The sequence below is a fragment of the Sparus aurata genome, chromosome 18, assembly GCF_900880675.1.
Source record: "Sparus aurata chromosome 18, fSpaAur1.1, whole genome shotgun sequence".
Classification (NCBI taxonomy): Eukaryota; Metazoa; Chordata; class Actinopteri; order Spariformes; family Sparidae; genus Sparus; species Sparus aurata.
In genome coordinates, this window is record NC_044204.1 from 28,264,509 (window position 1) to 28,281,329 (window position 16,821).

General features: G+C 41.1%; 2 protein-coding genes across 3 annotated transcripts; one reads left to right on the plus strand and one right to left on the minus strand.

The window, feature by feature from the left end:
• The first annotated feature begins 1,859 nt into the window (after positions 1 to 1,859).
• On the plus strand, positions 1,860 to 4,961 carry LOC115568458 (protein RD3). Its single transcript, XM_030395751.1, has 3 exons — positions 1,860 to 2,199; positions 2,517 to 2,824; positions 3,493 to 4,961. The coding sequence occupies exons 1-3, from the start codon at positions 2,194 to 2,196 to the stop codon at positions 3,848 to 3,850; spliced, it is 672 nt and encodes a 223-aa protein (XP_030251611.1). The 5' UTR covers positions 1,860 to 2,193; the 3' UTR covers positions 3,851 to 4,961.
• A 143-nt stretch (positions 4,962 to 5,104) lies between these two features.
• Positions 5,105 to 12,229, minus strand: stx5a (syntaxin 5A). Of its 2 annotated transcripts, XM_030397094.1 has the most exons (12): positions 12,098 to 12,229; positions 11,406 to 11,630; positions 10,233 to 10,303; positions 9,784 to 9,839; positions 9,622 to 9,692; positions 9,373 to 9,489; positions 9,038 to 9,094; positions 8,816 to 8,897; positions 7,585 to 7,671; positions 7,330 to 7,433; positions 7,091 to 7,212; positions 5,105 to 6,466 (listed from the first exon to the last, which is right to left on the minus strand). In XM_030397094.1, the coding sequence occupies exons 2-12, from the start codon at positions 11,466 to 11,468 to the stop codon at positions 6,307 to 6,309; spliced, it is 990 nt and encodes a 329-aa protein (XP_030252954.1). In that variant the 5' UTR covers positions 11,469 to 11,630; positions 12,098 to 12,229; the 3' UTR covers positions 5,105 to 6,306. The 2 variants fall into 2 exon arrangements, with proteins under 2 accessions (XP_030252954.1, XP_030252955.1); XM_030397095.1 differs by lacking the exon at positions 7,585 to 7,671.
• Positions 12,230 to 16,821: the final 4,592 nt, after the last annotated feature.

The following is a 16,821-nucleotide window of genomic DNA, read 5'->3' on the forward strand; positions in this document are numbered from 1 at the left end:
GTATCTTAGTGACGCAGTCTACCTCTTAATCCATTAGGTGATACTGCAGAAAGACTCTAGAGAGATTTCTGTTTAATGGCAAATATTTGGAATAAATGGGACATTATTTCAAGTAATAACTATTGAGTGAGGACTCCTGCAGGGTGGTGTATGTCTTTTAAATTTATACAACTGATTTCAAAACATTTTTTTCGGAAGACATTGTGCTATGCTTTACAGCGTCTCATAAAGATGAAACGTAAGTCTAACAGTCCCTCGGTAAGGCTCTTTAAGTTTTAAACTCCTCCATCTGTGAAAGATTGAATCTATCTTCTGTATCTGTGAAGGGAAACTCAGACCTCAGACAGACATCCAAAATGACATCTAAAATTGGCAAATCTTCAATTACCAATAAAAAAAAGTTACATTTATCAAGAAAGTGATTTGCACTAATATATATCTGTTAATTAAAAAAAATGGAACCTAGGGATTTGCGAGGAAAGACATATTTTTGGATCAACGTCACATGTTCTTTCTGAAACTCTGGTTCAAGGTCATGTTGATTATGCTGCCATCTTCTGGTATTTGAGGAAGTTATAAGAAGAACAAAAAAATGGATGAGGGTTATTTTAAAACTGTACCACTTCCGGAAGCTAAATGCCAAGAAGACGTTCATCATTATTTGAGCGAAATGTCGCTGATGTATAAAACTGTTAAACAAATCTCTGCCAGTGTATGAAGTGTAGAGAGATGCCTTGATAGAACCACTATTTTATCAAACACATGATGTAGTACACTGTTTAATTGTAAGAGTTAAAAAAGGAGCAAAGGTCAAAGAGGACGAGTGCATCTTCAACACAGCCTTTAAAAGATGGTTTGTAATAGTAGCCACTTTATATGTATGATGTATTGTATGTGTGTTTTGCTTTGTACATTGTATGTTGGGTGTTGGTGGAACACGATAGAAATAATCCCTTAGGCTTCATTGTGTGTTTTTTAATCCCTAATAATTGTAGCTACTGTTGTACAGAATACTAGCAGATTAAGTGTTTTTTATTTTATTCATTCATTTGGATTCCCTGTTAGCCACTACCATGGTCGGAGTTATTCTTCCTGAGGTCCACACAAGTAAAAATTACATTATGATATGAAAAAAATAAATAATCTACAGAAATCAAAACATACAACAACATTCAGATACATTAAAGTAATCAATCAGCGCTGGTTGCTCACTCAAAACACAAACATTCCTGTTTAGTTACAGCAGTAACAGCCTTCACTGTATAGGCAACCGTAATTAGATTATAATAGTCCTTACAATCACTCATTCTTCCAGGTAGGCTCTGGATTTGAAAGTAATCTGGGATTTGGTAGCTCAGTGCTGAGTTGTGCAGAAACCCAGTAACTAGTCTGCAGATACCTTACATACAATACAACACAATATCAGGCAGAGCCAGGCTGCTAATACCTGAGAGTTTAGAAGTGAGGAAAAAGAACAATCATGTGGGCAGTTATGTAATCTTAGTGCAATGCTTGACCATAACAGACAGGTGATTACAAGTGGACCTAAGGGATTATCGTCTGCAGACTATAGGGGATCATTTTCAGATGTACTCTGTTATTTTCAAGGGGTGTTGATGGGTGTTACAGCAATTCAAAACCAGAAAGTGTACTGTTAAAACTTTCATGGCTGCACAGGAAAATCTCTGTCTGACACTGTGGAGGAGGTTTGAGCAAAGTGTCTGGGGTGTCTGCTTTTATGCACAAACTGAAACCTTCTTCACAAAAAGGGGCTGACATTCAGTTAAATAAAATTTACATTAATTAACCAACAACCTAATGCTACTGTATAAATACCCCACCTGGTAGTCTCTCACTCTCACACACGCTCCTCGCCCAGGTGTACACTCATGTGCGGTAAGCTCATCTCGTCAGTCGCTCTTTATTAATACAGGATTACATGCATTGTCAATCCCAAACTCACACTGCACTCCACGGGCTCCTCAAAAAGCACATGTACCGCCTGGAAGGGACCGTCAAAGGTAGCGAGGAGGTCAGGTAGCTGTGTGCCTCCAGCTGGAGTCTAAGGAGTTTCACCCTTTGTGAATGTCCATGGAGGCCTGCTGCTCATCTGGCTGCTAACTGGGGCTCGAACAGGCAACAAGTGGATTTCTGTCAGAGGAGGACACACTACAGATTTGTAAATCCTGTTGCATGAAGGTAAGACAATTATTAAGCTCCCATGAAAGCGTCTAGAACAGGAGAATAACAACCGATAACTGTGTTGTGGTTTGTATTAGTCAGATATTAAAGTTTTTGCCATTTATATGTATACTATTATACCTATTATGAGTCAGGTTTACTTGAACAGATGCTTCTGTCTGAGGATGGAAGCTTTAATGATCTAAACATCTAGATATTCTCCAGTATAATTCTCAAACAACCCCAAATATGAAATTGAATGAAGAATACTGTTTTTAGTTTTCTTCCTTAAACTCTTGACATTAATCCCCATCAATTCTGTCCTTCTTTCCCAGATGTTTCCTTGGTCCGCTGTCTTCTCCCTTGAGCCCAAAGTGCCGGGCCAACGCAGCACTGAGGAACTGGTCACCAACACTCTGATGCTGGAGTTGGGGGCCATGGTGAAACGCACGGAGCGCATCCGTTTGGAGCGGGCCACAGAGGGTCGCCGCCGCCGTCGCAGCTCCTCCACCACAGCTGATTACAGCTGGCTGGCCAGCACCCCGACCCCGCAACCCTACGAGCTGACGCCCAACGACCTGCTGGAGCTGCAGGACCTCTGTGCCAAGATCCCTCCTGCACAATGTGGCCCTTTAATCGTCAGGTGAGAAAGACAACAGGAAGACGGGGAGACGTGTGGAGAAACAGATCCTGCAGAGACACATTGCCACATAACTGTCACTAAAAATGAAACGGAAGCAGAATGATGTCGAGATATAAGAGCCACAGCGCTAACATTAGAGAAAGGAGAGAGAGAGAGACAGGCAGGTTAAATGGACGACAACAACATGAACATAGAATATGAAGAAGAATCAGAAGAAGAGATGGCTGCAGGATTTCAGTCTAATCCCTTTAACACCCTTAACTATAACCTAGAAAGTAAGTAAGTAAGCTGATACTCTCAGATCCCCATTTCTTCTCCAGGAGACTTCATATGAACAATATATCATACTATATAATATACTGTAAATACTATCCTATACTACACGATACTATAAAATATACTGCAAAATTACAATAAACAATCTTTGATGTTGTCCACCTTCTAGCACACTTTGGTGTCCTGTCATAGACGTAGTTAGTGATTCAGGACCTCTTTTAAAAGCCTATATTGCCCACTTGGTGGTGATGGCACCTCCACCCTTACAGCTACATCTGTCTGCCTCTGCCCTCATTTTTTATTTTCTGACTTGTCTTGTATTCACTGTTAAGTAATCATATGCAGCTTATTTTAGATCTGGCTGTTTTCAATAATCTCCTCCCCCCCTGCAGGTTCAGGAGGGTTGTGTCACAGATGGAGCCCGAGGTTCACGAGGTCCCCCGGCTGTTTCGCTCAGTGCTAAACGACTTTGTGGACGAGAGCAATGCGCCCGAAGAAGTGCAGGAGACCTTTGAGAAGCAGCAGCGCAGCAAGAGCCTCTCTTTCGACACTTTCCGCAGCAAGTTCCGCACAGGTCAGTTCTTCAGGGGCTCCCTGAGAGGCTCCAGGGGTAATCTGCAGCAGGACCTGGATTGGTCTGACGAGGAGGATGCAGAAGCCGAGGAGGAGGCCATGAAGGCCAGGGCGAGGAAGGGAAGGAGCAGGAGCATGCCAGAGATCAGCCCTATGGAGCAGAGTGCCAGTGCGTGAGAGAAGGGAGGGAATCAAGGGGAGAGAGAGACAGTGCAGAGAGGATGGTTCTGATGGGGGGGGGGGGGGACAATATTAGGGGTAAGAGCAGGAGGGAAAGTGTGCACAAAACATAGATGGGTCGTGGTATTGTAAATATGGGGAGTATGGGGAGGAAGGAGGGAGGGTATCATTTAGAGAAAAGGGGGGGAACATAGATTTTAAGAAGGTGGAGAGAAGTTTAGACTGTAGGTTTTTGAACAGTTTCTTGATTTTCAGGAAAACTGTCTAATTGCTAAAGAATTTCTAAAGGAACTCTTCAGTCCAGCATTCTGTTGTTCTGTTGTGATGGGTACAAACAGGTTGAAAACTGTTCACCTGTGCTGAGGAACTGTTGCGCTTTGAGCTAAATGCTAATGTCAGCACAGTAACGATCCTAGCTTGCATGGCACCCTAGGCAAACCTCACCTTCAAGAAGTGTCAGAGTATCGACTAAGTCATTAGGAAACACCAACTGGGGATCGTGAATGTCTGTATAAAGCTTCATGGCAATAGTTGTGTCAGTCTGGACCAAAGTGTTGGACCTACCAACCATCCATAGAGCCACGCCGCTTGCATGGCTAAAAGATCAAATCCAAAGCATTGGATTTTGTTGACAGTCTTCCTTATCTTCACAAGCTTCAGGTAACAAGATATGCATGGACTCTCTGAACAACAGGTTTTGATGAATCATACACGACTCATGAAAAACACGTTACGCAACAGACAGGACAGCTGTCTCCTGCAGCCCAGATAGCATCAAGGAACTGCTTTCAGGTTGAATACATAAATTCACAATGTTCTCGTCACTTTTGTGTTTAACAAAGCTTTCCTTTTTACAAAGATCTCTGTGTTTTTTGGTTTAAATGTAGATAGTGTCTACGTAATGTTCCGAGACTCAATGCGTCTGTTGGACTTTGGCTTGTTCATATCTGTGAGTGTACATTTTTAAGTCTAGTAGCCTTCAAGCTTTTCTACAAACTGAATGAAAGATACGTGGACTTTCATTAACAACTGTGGGTTAAAAAAGCGAAATGTTTTTATGTAAATATGTCTGGGGCCTGTACCGTGATAAATAAATAACTACCATACATCTTTGTAGTGCAAATGTGTTGAATATGTTGCACAAAACTGCTTAGCACTTCTCTGATGACCTGACATAGCATCCCCGCCGAGCATGGCTAATTATATCGCTGCTGACTAATCCTCTTAACCCAAGAAAATCTCAGTCGTGAATGCCAGCACCCCATTATTATTTTATTAATATGCACTTTCTTCTTATCAATACATCATTATCACTATTTGCACTTTATACATTGAAGTCAAGGCATTTGGCTAAAAAAAACAGACAGGGAAAAAATAGGAAGAATGTTTTCTTTCTTCTTAAAAAGCTGTGGTCATTTAAATAACATTGGTACATTAGAGAGATAAAGAGGAGAAGCGACTACGACAGTGACATCAAACCAAACACTTCAGGGAATCTGGCTGATTGAGTCACTTCAGCAGTGGGCCTTCACAACCAGCCTCGCCCCTTCATAAGCACTGATGTCAAACCTGGATCCTGTTCACTGGACTTCTATGTTTAAGTCTCTCCGCAGCACTTTAATGTGCAAAGTTAACACTTTTTCAACCATTCCACCTGCCCGATGGCTGGTAACCAAACAGTATCAATTAAAACAGCGTTGTTATATAACGTATCACCAACATTTCGTGCGGCTCGTGCCTGAATTATGCCTGTAAAGTTCCCCTCAACTGGCTGTAACTGCCCCCTTGTGCCTTCAGGACACAAAACGCATTGAGTGTTTGTGTATTGTGTTACAGTTCTTCTCTAAGGAGTATCCATTTGGCAAATAAACTTTGCAAGCAAAACTGAATATGTATGAATAAAAAAATATTTCACATCATTACCGAATGGTGGTGAATTGTTTATAAACAAGTGACACAGTCATGCTCTTCAATAAAAGTAAATAAGAAGAAAGAATATCAGAGGATAAACTCAAGTTCTGTGGTTTGGCTTTGAAATAATAATAGATGACGTGGTCAACAGGGGTAACCAAGAAAAAAAAATCAAAATTAAAAAGACAGTTTGCAGAATCAAACCATTAAATTATAGCCATTTGAATTTAAATGTGTATGAATGATTGGTCAAAGAACAATACAGAGCACCTATATGCTCTCTCTCTCTCTATACAAAGTGGGGATTTTAGATAATTTATTCTTTTATTTGAGTTCGACATCTTCATTCTTCACTGAACTGTCGAATTAAGATTAAGAGTCTGCGGTTTGGGAATTACCGGAAAGTCTGTGTTAATCGAAAAGTCTCCCAAACATCTGTCAAACTGTCACTTCGACAGAGAAGCTTGTCCTTCAAATGTGTCGTCTGGACGTGTGGTCTCAGTCCAGCTTTACTTCCCCTCCCGTCCGTCGCTCTATTTTTCTTAAGCGAAGAAGACGACAAAGATGATGAAGAAGACGACGAGGACGAGAAAGATCTTGATCATCAGCCAGCGGTTGGAGGAGACTGACTGGAAGTATTTGAGGATCTCTGTGTGGGCGGCCTCCACATTCAGCTGGGTGTCCTCCACGTTGGCGTCGATCCTGTGAGGGACACGTGAAAAGCATCTCAGTGAGACAAGACTTTAAAGATGCATATCATACATTTTCCTTCAAATGAGTCAGTTCAGAAGATAACTGGCAAGATGTTCACGTGATGAAATGCTTCTATACTATAGTCGATAAACTTTACTTGTTTCTACCTTCTTTAACACTTTCCTAATTCTTTTTGTTTCTTTATTAGAAGATTCAAATAAACAATTCTATATTTTGGACAATATTCTCAATTTCTCTTGATTACTGAGAGTTAGATCGATCAATCAACTATCATGTCTGTATGGCAAAACATAAAACTACAGCAAGCAGCCAGCTGGCTAACCTGGTTGTAACCGCAGGTAACAAAATCTGCCTTCCAGCATCGCCAACGCACAAAGTATCATAGTCGGTTTAATCCGCACAACTCAAAGTCTAAGAAAGACTAAGTTCCTCTTCAGACTAATGGCATCCTGATAACCTACAATATTACTGGAACCCATCAGCTTTCCTCTGACGATTTGAGTCTTTGTGCTAATTCAAGGTAACTTGGCTCAAGCTTCATATTAACTGTACAAAGACAAGAGTGGTATCAATCAGTCCTCCACCCTCCCTCCATTTGTAGCTCCATCTTACCTCTGAACGGTCTCTTCCTGCTCTTTGACCATGTGTGCCAGCTGCTGGAATATGGAGCCTAGTTCCACGATGGTGCTCTCAATATTCTGCATAGTGTCTGCACGGCTCTGGATGTATGAGTCCTGTAACGGCACAACCGGAAAGATTTTTAAAAAAAGGGTCAACTGTGGACATATTTCCTTCATAGAGTGGCAAAAAGACACTGCAGACCAACTGACAAATACACAGCAGCAGTCTACCTGCTCATCAATAAGCTGGAGCTGCAGGGGGTTGGTCTGAGAGTCCATATTGATGGCTACATCCCCCAGACTCCTGGACTCATCCTGCATCAGGACCGAGCTCTCTGAAGGGAGACAACAAGCAAAAACACGCACAAACATTCGACAAGATCAGACAGGAATCCTCGATGTTAGAGGGGAAAAGCAGAAAGAACAGCGGGCACATACAGTAGCTAGTTATACCCGCTGGGAGAGTCAAACGTTCCAGGGAAATACCTTTTAAATTTGAGGTTGTATTGCCCTGGTAGTCATAGCGCGGCTCACGACCTGCATGCGGCTCCTGGGCCCCTTTTTTGCGGCTCCCTAAAATATTTTTTAATTTTTGCATTATAGATGACCAAATACAGTAATAATCATATTCACAAGGAGTTCGAGCATCTGATCGAAAAATACACTGCCAGTCCAAATGTTTCTGTACATCAAGGGCATTTATGACGAAATATCATCCAATCTGCTCATTTTAAATCAGCTGTCAGGAAACATAAATGTAAAAGTATATAATTTAACACAAACAAGTGTGTTAATTATGCACCTTACATAATAAGCTTGTCTTTTCTTTGTTATGATCCAATTTGCTTTGCTTTCGTGCTCCAAAGATGTAAACCTTTTTATAAGTACACATTTCTGACAAACACCTTGATTACAAATGGTACAATTACAGAAGGCAGTTATACTCAATGTTATCTGCCACAGGGGCCTAATTACAGCAACAACTATTAAATAAATGTTTGATTACTAAATGAATGAATTAATATCATATTACCATTTGTTAGCTATATTTTCAATGTAGGCTGTCAATTGTGATCTCAATGTTTGAGATTTAACAAAAAGGGCTGAAATACAGGTTGTTCATAAACATTTGACTGGCAGTGTAAATGTCTTCACAGGAATCATCTGAGCTATCCGTGCTAGTTAGAGGGTCTCTGGTAAACAGCCTGTTTAGCACGTTTAGCTATTTGTTCAGCAAAGTGAGCAGGAGCCAGACATGTCGAATATTGCCTCAGAGAAACAATAAAAAGGTGTGTTCACTCTATTACACTTTCTGAAACTACCAGCAAAGGTTCTATGTTGGATGCAAAAAGCAGGAGGAAATGATTTCAGGGAAGGAGAGATTTCTAAAGTTGGATTGATCAGGATATAATTTGTGAGAGTTGAGTTTGTGCTGAAGAATAAGACTAAAAAGCTCATGACAGAAATTTAAGGTTACCTTTTACCCTTGTCTGTCCTACAGGGGATATTTTTTTGGTTGTAATTTAAATGCCACACTGCTACTTGTGGACATTAAGAGAGTTAAACGGAGTGAGCAAGTTGAAAATAGAGTGAACACACCCCTATAAAAGCCACAACAACATGCTATGTTCACCTCTTGGTGCCATTACTTAAACGCGAGACCCCTATAAAAATCACAGTTAGAACAAGCCTGAAGCTAAGATGTGGACGGACTTACTGAAGTTGTTGGCCATCAGAGGAGATTGTGAGACTGGGGGCTGGGAGAACTGCTCTCTCCTGCTGCGCTGCTGCTTCAGGTTCTGCAGAGAAAAAAGAGACAAATGATGGAGGAGGTGAATATGACTAAGAAGAAACCTGTGACCCATCAAGTGTCACCCAAGTTTAGTCTTTGATGTTTTCTGCCTTTTAATGATAAAGTAAACCAATGTGCGTTTCTCACCTCTGTTCTGACTTCTAGGACTGATTTAAAGTCATTGGACATTGAAGCCAGTTTGGACTGTGGACAATGAAAGATACAGTGACGTTAAACAGAGTGCAGCTGTATACAGAGCAGATGTGTGAACAAGAATTCTAAAAAGATTTTCTACTGTCATACATTAAATACAAAACTACTTCAGTTGAAACGTTTTACTCTGCTCTACTTTTTTCTCATGAAGAAAAGCACAACTTGATTCAAAGAGTTCAGGAAACAAAATGTTAATAGTAAGGAAATTTCTAAATGAAAATCAAATTACACCTTACTGAATATAATTATAATTATTGAGTATAATATACCTGTAATGACACCACTATAGTGTTGGAGTGGGTCTGGATGTGTTTGCCACCTGGAGCTCCGCGGGACCTCACCAAGTCCTGCAGCTGTGCTATCTGTTTGTTTAGACTGTTGATGTCCTAAAAACATGGACACAAGGACAGTAGACGTTACTAGATAGTTATGGGATTAAACACAGCTGTTCCATTCATAAATGAAACACAGTATGTTTCCAAAAATACATTTCATGGGATGTTAAAACTGCAACTCACTTGTTTAATGATGTATGTTAGTTCCTCGATCTCCACTGCCTTGTCGTCAAATAGAGATTTTCTTTTTGCCACTACAACATCAAAATAAAAGCACGTAAGATAAGCAACTTGGACATCAGAACATTTTAAATTATGCTAAAGTTACGCTAAAGGAACACTTACAAATCGTTAGCTTTTCCAGTTTGGCGAACGTATTGCTCAAGTCTTTTCCAATTCTCCTACAAGGAAACAAACAAAAATTGTAGCTTTCATTGTCATGCACTTACTCAAGGAGTAACACAACATTTTGTTCGAATTCCTACAAAAAGTTAGATATTATCAATTTTATCTCTGTGCTCTGTGTTTCCCAGATAACACTCTTTGAGTTGTGCAATGCAAAACATATCGAGGACCAATCTTTTCAATAAAAGACTAAAAACTCAACCGCTTTGTTGAATTTATGGTAAGACAACACATTATTCTTATTAAAGTATGCCATAAAAGTACAATAAAGATAAGGATGAGAAGGATAATAATGTGTGAATAAAACATCAGCATAAAATAACAAGTACATTCACCATATATTTAAGAAGTGTTGAAACCTAGAAGAAAACAGAGTATGAGGAACCTACTTGGCCATAACTGTGAAGTCACTGCGCTGCCTGAGGGCGCTGAGCGCTGGTTTACTGGGCTGGACTCCATTCTGCCAGGAGAGGTCAAAAGAGAGCATGAGAGAGATGAAAGGATGAATTTCAAAATAAAAGAGGTAATTGTGACAACATGATACAATTCTTCAACATTGACTTAGAACTTCTAAGCTGATAAAAGAGCTCACTGAGTACATTTTTTGTTGACGTAGAGTATACAAAATATATCCTGGTTGAATGCTTTCTCTGTTTACTTTGTTATTAGTTCAAAACCAATGGCATTTGAGCTGTTGGTTTAAACATTTGATGTTGTCTCTATGAGCACTGGTTACTTCTGATGATGATGAGTCCACCAAATATGTTCTCTTGGAAAATGGGGAAAAGAGTGCTTCAATTCGCTAACAATTATCTTCTAAAGAACTGTGACCAGAGTATGGGACATTTTACAGATGAATAATAAACTTGTTAGTGGTCTCTGGTGGACAAAATTTTGCATTTCTGTTTTCTAAATAACCCTAAATGTTTGGTATATCTTTACAAGTAAACAAGTTTAGTCAAATTCCAATCTGATTTTATTGAAGTAAAGAGAGGTTTGGAGGAAGATTTCAATTCAGTTTCATAATTTGTCTGATTGTCTCCCCATGATGTTGCTCTTTTGTCAGTTTTTTGGTTCATTTGGTAAAAAGAAAAGTTTAATGAAGTCTTCAGTAAAGAGGTGAAAATGAAACACCAAAATACAGGTTACTTTTGGTACCAACATGTCATTTGCAAGTGACTTCATACTTTCAAGTGTTAATTGTAAAGGGAAAAAAGGAGAAGTCATATAAACATGTACTCTCACTCTCATTACCTGTCAGCTATGAGATTGGGAATCACCAGGTGTGAATTTACAGTTTAACAGAGTTGTTTTTCAACTTGTATGGCAACCCCCTGTCAAACCAAAACTAGACACAGTGGGGTAAACAAGGAACCAAAACCAAAAGGAACCAAAACCAAAATCTTATCAGCACAACAAGAAAACAGAGTGAAAACACGTCGTCATCACTTCTGTTCTTATAAAATACATGTTATGAGGTCGGAGGCAAATGCCTTGCGTCATAATTACGAGTGATATCGTAATAACAGTGGTGTGATGTTAGGTATACTGTGCCAACATACCGGTCTGCCCTGGAGAGATTTACAGGCCGACTGGAACTCGAGGGTCCGGTCACGGCACGTCATCCTGCCGCCGGTTAACGGTCACCCGCCCGCTGTAGACAACAAGCAACCCGCTGCCGTGTGTACCTCTGCTCTGTGTGGCGGATAAACAACAAGACCTCCCTGTGTGTGGGCAAACTCACATCCAAGGTGGAGTATCCGTCATGGGCATATGGACACACATGCCTGTGTAACAGAGAAAGAGAGAGAGAGGACGTGTCAAAGCTTTTAGGCAAACAGCGTTAACTGTTAACTGATACGAACTCATAACACACAATCAAATAACGCTAGCTTAGGTAGAGAAATGCAACCGGTACCGTTAGCTAACTGTTAACGCCGATTCAAGCACAACAACACGGCAACAGATAGAAAAAAAGACAGCCACAACCCACAAATAAAGCCACAGTTGAGCTGAATCTAAATATCATTAGGTAACGATGCTTATCTCTAGACTGTACCAGCTCTGTGTGTGTACAGACGACACACAGCTGATCACGGCCTGACCGGCTAACCACAGGCTAACGTTAGCTTCAGAATGCTAACCGGGCTTTCCATACGGTATCTCCCTCTTCGGCTCGGTAGAATTCGACCTCAGCTAACCATGTCTGGTTTAAGCGTGTTTAAAAGACGAAAATCGATCGGTTCCAACTCACTTGAATCGATATTACATCATATTTCGAGAGCCCTCGATGTTTCTGGTGGAAAAACTAATCAACCCCGGAGTTAAAGTTCCGATCCGGGTCATTTCCGGCATCGACGTCACTGCCACGTCTACTTTACCGTGGCGGAAACCACGTGCAGGCGCGACGCTTCACCACCAGAGGTCGCCACATCTCCTGTTTACTTCACAGTTCCATCCCACTGGAGAGGTTGTATTAATAGTAATTGGGACAGTTTGGTTTATAAGATACATCATGAGAAGGAGGAGAACAAATCAGTCAGTTCAAGATACTTTTACCAACAGTAGAATTACATCTCACCCTCTGAGCCCAAACACATCCAATAGTCCATTCAATGTCCAGTGGAGAGCCAGAATTAATGTTTTATTCATTTTTTTAGACGTCTTTTCTTTGAACGAGGCGTGAACTTTACCAGGACAGCTATTTATCAGTTTAGTTACATGCCATGTTTTTGGTCATCCAACCTTCATCATGTAGCCTAATGTTCCAAGCTGGATGGCACCAGAACATGAGATGTAATAAAGTTGATAAACAGCTCACCTAGTAAAGTACATCCCTCATTCAGGCTACTGACGCTGAGAGGAGGGGATCAAATCCTCAAATTTGATAATAAACGCATTAGTTTAGAACCACAAGATGTCTCAAACTTATTTCCTTTGTGGTTCTTGATGTAAAGTAAGTAAAGATGCAGGAGTTTGGGTAACTATGAAGGGAGAGAGAGAAAAGACTTATTAAAAATTAAATCACTCAAACTCAAACAGAAAGTTTAGTGTTATTCTAAATCCTAGGACCTGTGGCCAGGTTATCCTGCAAGACTTTTCCCAGAGTGAAGATGAGCAGCTAGGCTCCCTCCCTGTGCATTGTGCTGTACTATCACATAACGCCAGGTTTGTAATTTGATTAAACAGGAGCAAATATCCGAAGCACTTGCTGCCATTCCCTGGGTGGTGATCCAGTCTTGCCAGAACCACAAAACCCTAAAAGTACAAGTTCCCATGGTAGGCTAGCACAAGTCAGCAACACTAGAAGTTGTAGTTTGTTTCTATCGGTGCATCCTACAGCTAATTTCTTCTTCGGACAGGGAGGACTGGGATGTAATTAGAGATACAATGTCTCCCACTGTATGCAGAGTCAGGGTCAATTTTATTTGTCACATGTTCAAAGCATACAAGAAATGTGACCTAAGTTTCAGGAGTTCTCAATATCAAGTACTTCAACACATTGTCTTCATAGATGAAGATACATCAGTCTAAACAAAGTCATTGTGCTGCTAAATACGATCTTAATCTGTATTATGTGTAAGTTTAACCTCTGTGTGAATTTCTTAAAGTGAACTGGATGCAAAATTCATTTCAGTGTACACTGACAACAAGGTTGTGTTATATCACACGTATCATATCGAATCATGTCGTATCTCATCGTATTGTATTTAGCACTGATGACTGCTTCTGCGGCTTTTATTCATATTTGTATTCAAAATAGACCAATTCGGTTGTGAAATGATCGGCTGCGTGACAGTGATGGTGTGTGATATGAACCCTGCTAGATCACAATATTGTGAAACTATAAATGAGTCACTTCAGACTGCTGCAACCAAATTGTGATGTGTCATTAGCGATGTTATGCCGATGTAGAAGAAGTGAACCATCAAACCATGACGTTTGATGGAGCAGAGGAGGAATGGGGAGACAGACAGACGGAGGACGTGATTGGCTGCTGCCTCAGGTGAGCCGACCTGCAGGTACGGTATGGACGGGGAGATAACATCCAGCAGGCTCTCTGATCTCCTCTCACTCCTACTGGTACCCGCATCCTCCGCCTGACAGGATCCAGCATGCCCAGACCACAACTATGCCCCGGCCCTCCAACCCTCGTCTATGCTCCCCTTCACCTTTTTATACCTCACTATGATCCTCCAAACATATCTCCTTCTCTGAAACACTCCCCTTGTCCTTTTTACACATGTTTTAAGCTGTTTTGCTCAACAAAGTTGCCCACATCAGGACAGAAGAGTTTCTCCTCCAACATCTCCCTTTTCTCTTTGATTTGTATCTCTACAGTATGAATTACAATAAATTGTGTATTTTAGTGTTGTTGTTTCTTTACATTCTGAATTAACACACAAATATTGTAAACATTACACAACATGCTTTGGCAAAACCTGACTTTATCACGGTCATGCCAACAGAGAAAAACACTTACATTTTGATAGACTTTCTCATTAAGGCTTTCGTGCTCACTCAACCCGTTGACTTTTTCCCATGTAGTAACAAGAACTGTAAATCTTTTATCAAGGTTGACGTCCTTCAGCGGACAGAGACAGACGAGGCCTGTGGATCCATGTTTCTGCTGGAGATAACGCTGTTTGTTTGTTCTGTAGAATAAAAAAAAAAAAGTTCTTTGTATTCACAGGAGATGATAAAAACACTCACTTTCCTGTCAGTTTAACAGAAACCAGCAAACACACACATGACTCTTCTTTACACTGCACATATTGAAGTCTTTTATCTCTGTCTCTCTCTCTCTCTCTCTCACACACACACACACACACACACACACACACACACACATACAGGAGAGCTGATACCATCTAACATAACACACTTGCGGGCCAGATAGCGTCCAGTACCTGCTTCAACACAGCTGCGGCTACAGCAGCAGGCAGGAAACCACGGCTGGAGCTATTAGACAAACACGACTCTGAACGCAGGGAAAGCAAGGTGGGAAAATACAGGAAGTGCAAAGACTGAGAGAGAGGGAGATGGATGAAGTATGGGGGGGGAGCAGAGGGATGGATGGAGGCAGACTAGTAGCTGGAGATACACGTAGGAAGTCAAATGAATGCATGAAATGTGGAAGAGAACATACAGAACGTCAAAGTGAAAGTGCGAGCAGCGATGGTGGCTCAGCTTCTTTATTATTAATATTCACTCAGGCGATGACGCTCATTCGGGGGTTTCTGACGAGCGCAGAGCTGTTGACAGAAAGCAGATCTTGGAGTAAAGGCATCTCGACTGTATTGAGATGCATGACTCACACTGTCCTTTTCTCCCTCTCTTTCTGTCTCCCTAATCTTGCAGCTATATTTAGTGCTGGCATTATGCCCTTCCAGACAGATAAGTTGGCAGCAGCATTTAGCTCATCTCCTCTTTCATCCTCTCCTCTCATCCTTCATCCTCTCCTTCACACTCTGTAAAGACTAATGACGGCCAAATTAAACCGCAGCTACCTGCCATCAATCATCGGTAATTGAGTCGTGCACGCTTATTGATTTACAGCCAGTGACTGTGATACAAATCATTAACTTTGGCTCAAAGTTTGCTCTGTGATGTCAGATAATGACGAGGGAACGAATGAGGACTGAACATCAGATTGCCAGCGACTGTCATCATCACTGTCGTCATGGTTATTGATGATGTCAGGGGGAGGAGAGGAACAGTGCTGACAGGTACTGGATGTGAACAGAATACACAGATGACATCTCCTCACTCCTTCAAGACACAAACACAAACTACATGACACTGTGACTGCTGAAACATACTGGAACAACAGCACAAGTGTAGAAAGGTCTAGATCTGATCTTCGCTAACATTAGACAACTTTAGCATCACAGGCTGCTGGTCTAGACCGAGTGAGGCTTTAGCAGAAAAAACGCCCTGTGTGAGCGTATCAAAGTGAGAAAAGATGCATTTTATTCCCTCCACCAAAGAGGGCGTGTTTTCACCCGTGTCCGTTTGTCTGTTTGTTGGTTTGTCAGCAGGATTACACAAAAACTCTGCAACGGATTTCCACGAAACCTCGTTTTGGAATGGATCCAGATAAAGGGATTGATCTGGGGGCCTTGGCAAAGGCATGCACTCTACGGAGTGCCATTGGAGTTAGTATTGTAACAGGTCAAGGTGGGGCCAAATTTTAACCTTCACATGCATTTGGGGACTTAGTTCCTACTACAAGGAACTTTTATGTGGTGAAACTGGCAGCTCCTGTTGGTGAAAGCTGACGGCAGTGAAGCAAAGTGAATTCTGTTTTAAGCTTCTTTCCTCAGGCTGTGAGACTCCTCATCTACAGCACTGCACCATAGAACAGCCTCACATGATGACTTATCAAACCCAGCGGATCTATTATAATATAATAGTGAATAAATGATTTTATTTGGGAATGATGATAATGTTGTTGTTAACTCCTGGTGATCAGGTTGGATGATAAAGTGTGTGTCTTATCGTACGCTATTTTATCTTTTAGCAGTTGTTTCACATAGTTCAACAATATTTTGTCACGTTTTAACTAGTCATATGTGTTGTCCTAATTTACAAAGTAACAATGATTTATAGCTCTTAGGTTAATAAAAAGCACAATATTTGCCTAAAGTACAACTGCGTCATAAATGTACTTGAGTAAATGAACCTGGTAATTTTCCGCCACACAGCGTTGGGCTGCACACCTTTGTACTCGACCGGCCTCTGACTCAGCAGTACGAATGAGAGGAGGAGAGGGAACAATATTATGTCTCATAACACCACCTCACATCACACACACACACACACACACACACACGCTCGCTGTACCCAACTCCCACTGTAATCAAAAGTGTCTGTTTACCTTTCATTACCGTCAAATGAGAGATTAAAACAAAGCAGAAGGACATTAGACGGGGGGACAGCAGGGCGGATCAACAGCGACAGGAAGAAAACGAGAGG

Coding starts and splice junctions, on each gene's coding strand:
- LOC115568458 (XM_030395751.1), top strand. Junction 2,825..3,492: donor TGTGGCCCTTTAATCGTCAG/GTGAGAAAGACA, acceptor CCCCCCCTGCAG/GTTCAGGAGGGTTGTGTCAC.
- stx5a (XM_030397094.1), bottom strand. CDS start 11,468: ATGACGTGCCGTGACCGGACCCTCGAGTTCCAGTCGGCCTGTAAATCT. Junction 9,490..9,621: donor TAACATACATCATTAAACAA/GTGAGTTGCAGT, acceptor CCATGTTTTTAG/GACATCAACAGTCTAAACAA. Junction 6,467..7,090: donor CAGGAAGAGACCGTTCAGAG/GTAAGATGGAGC, acceptor TGTCCCTCACAG/GATCGACGCCAACGTGGAGG.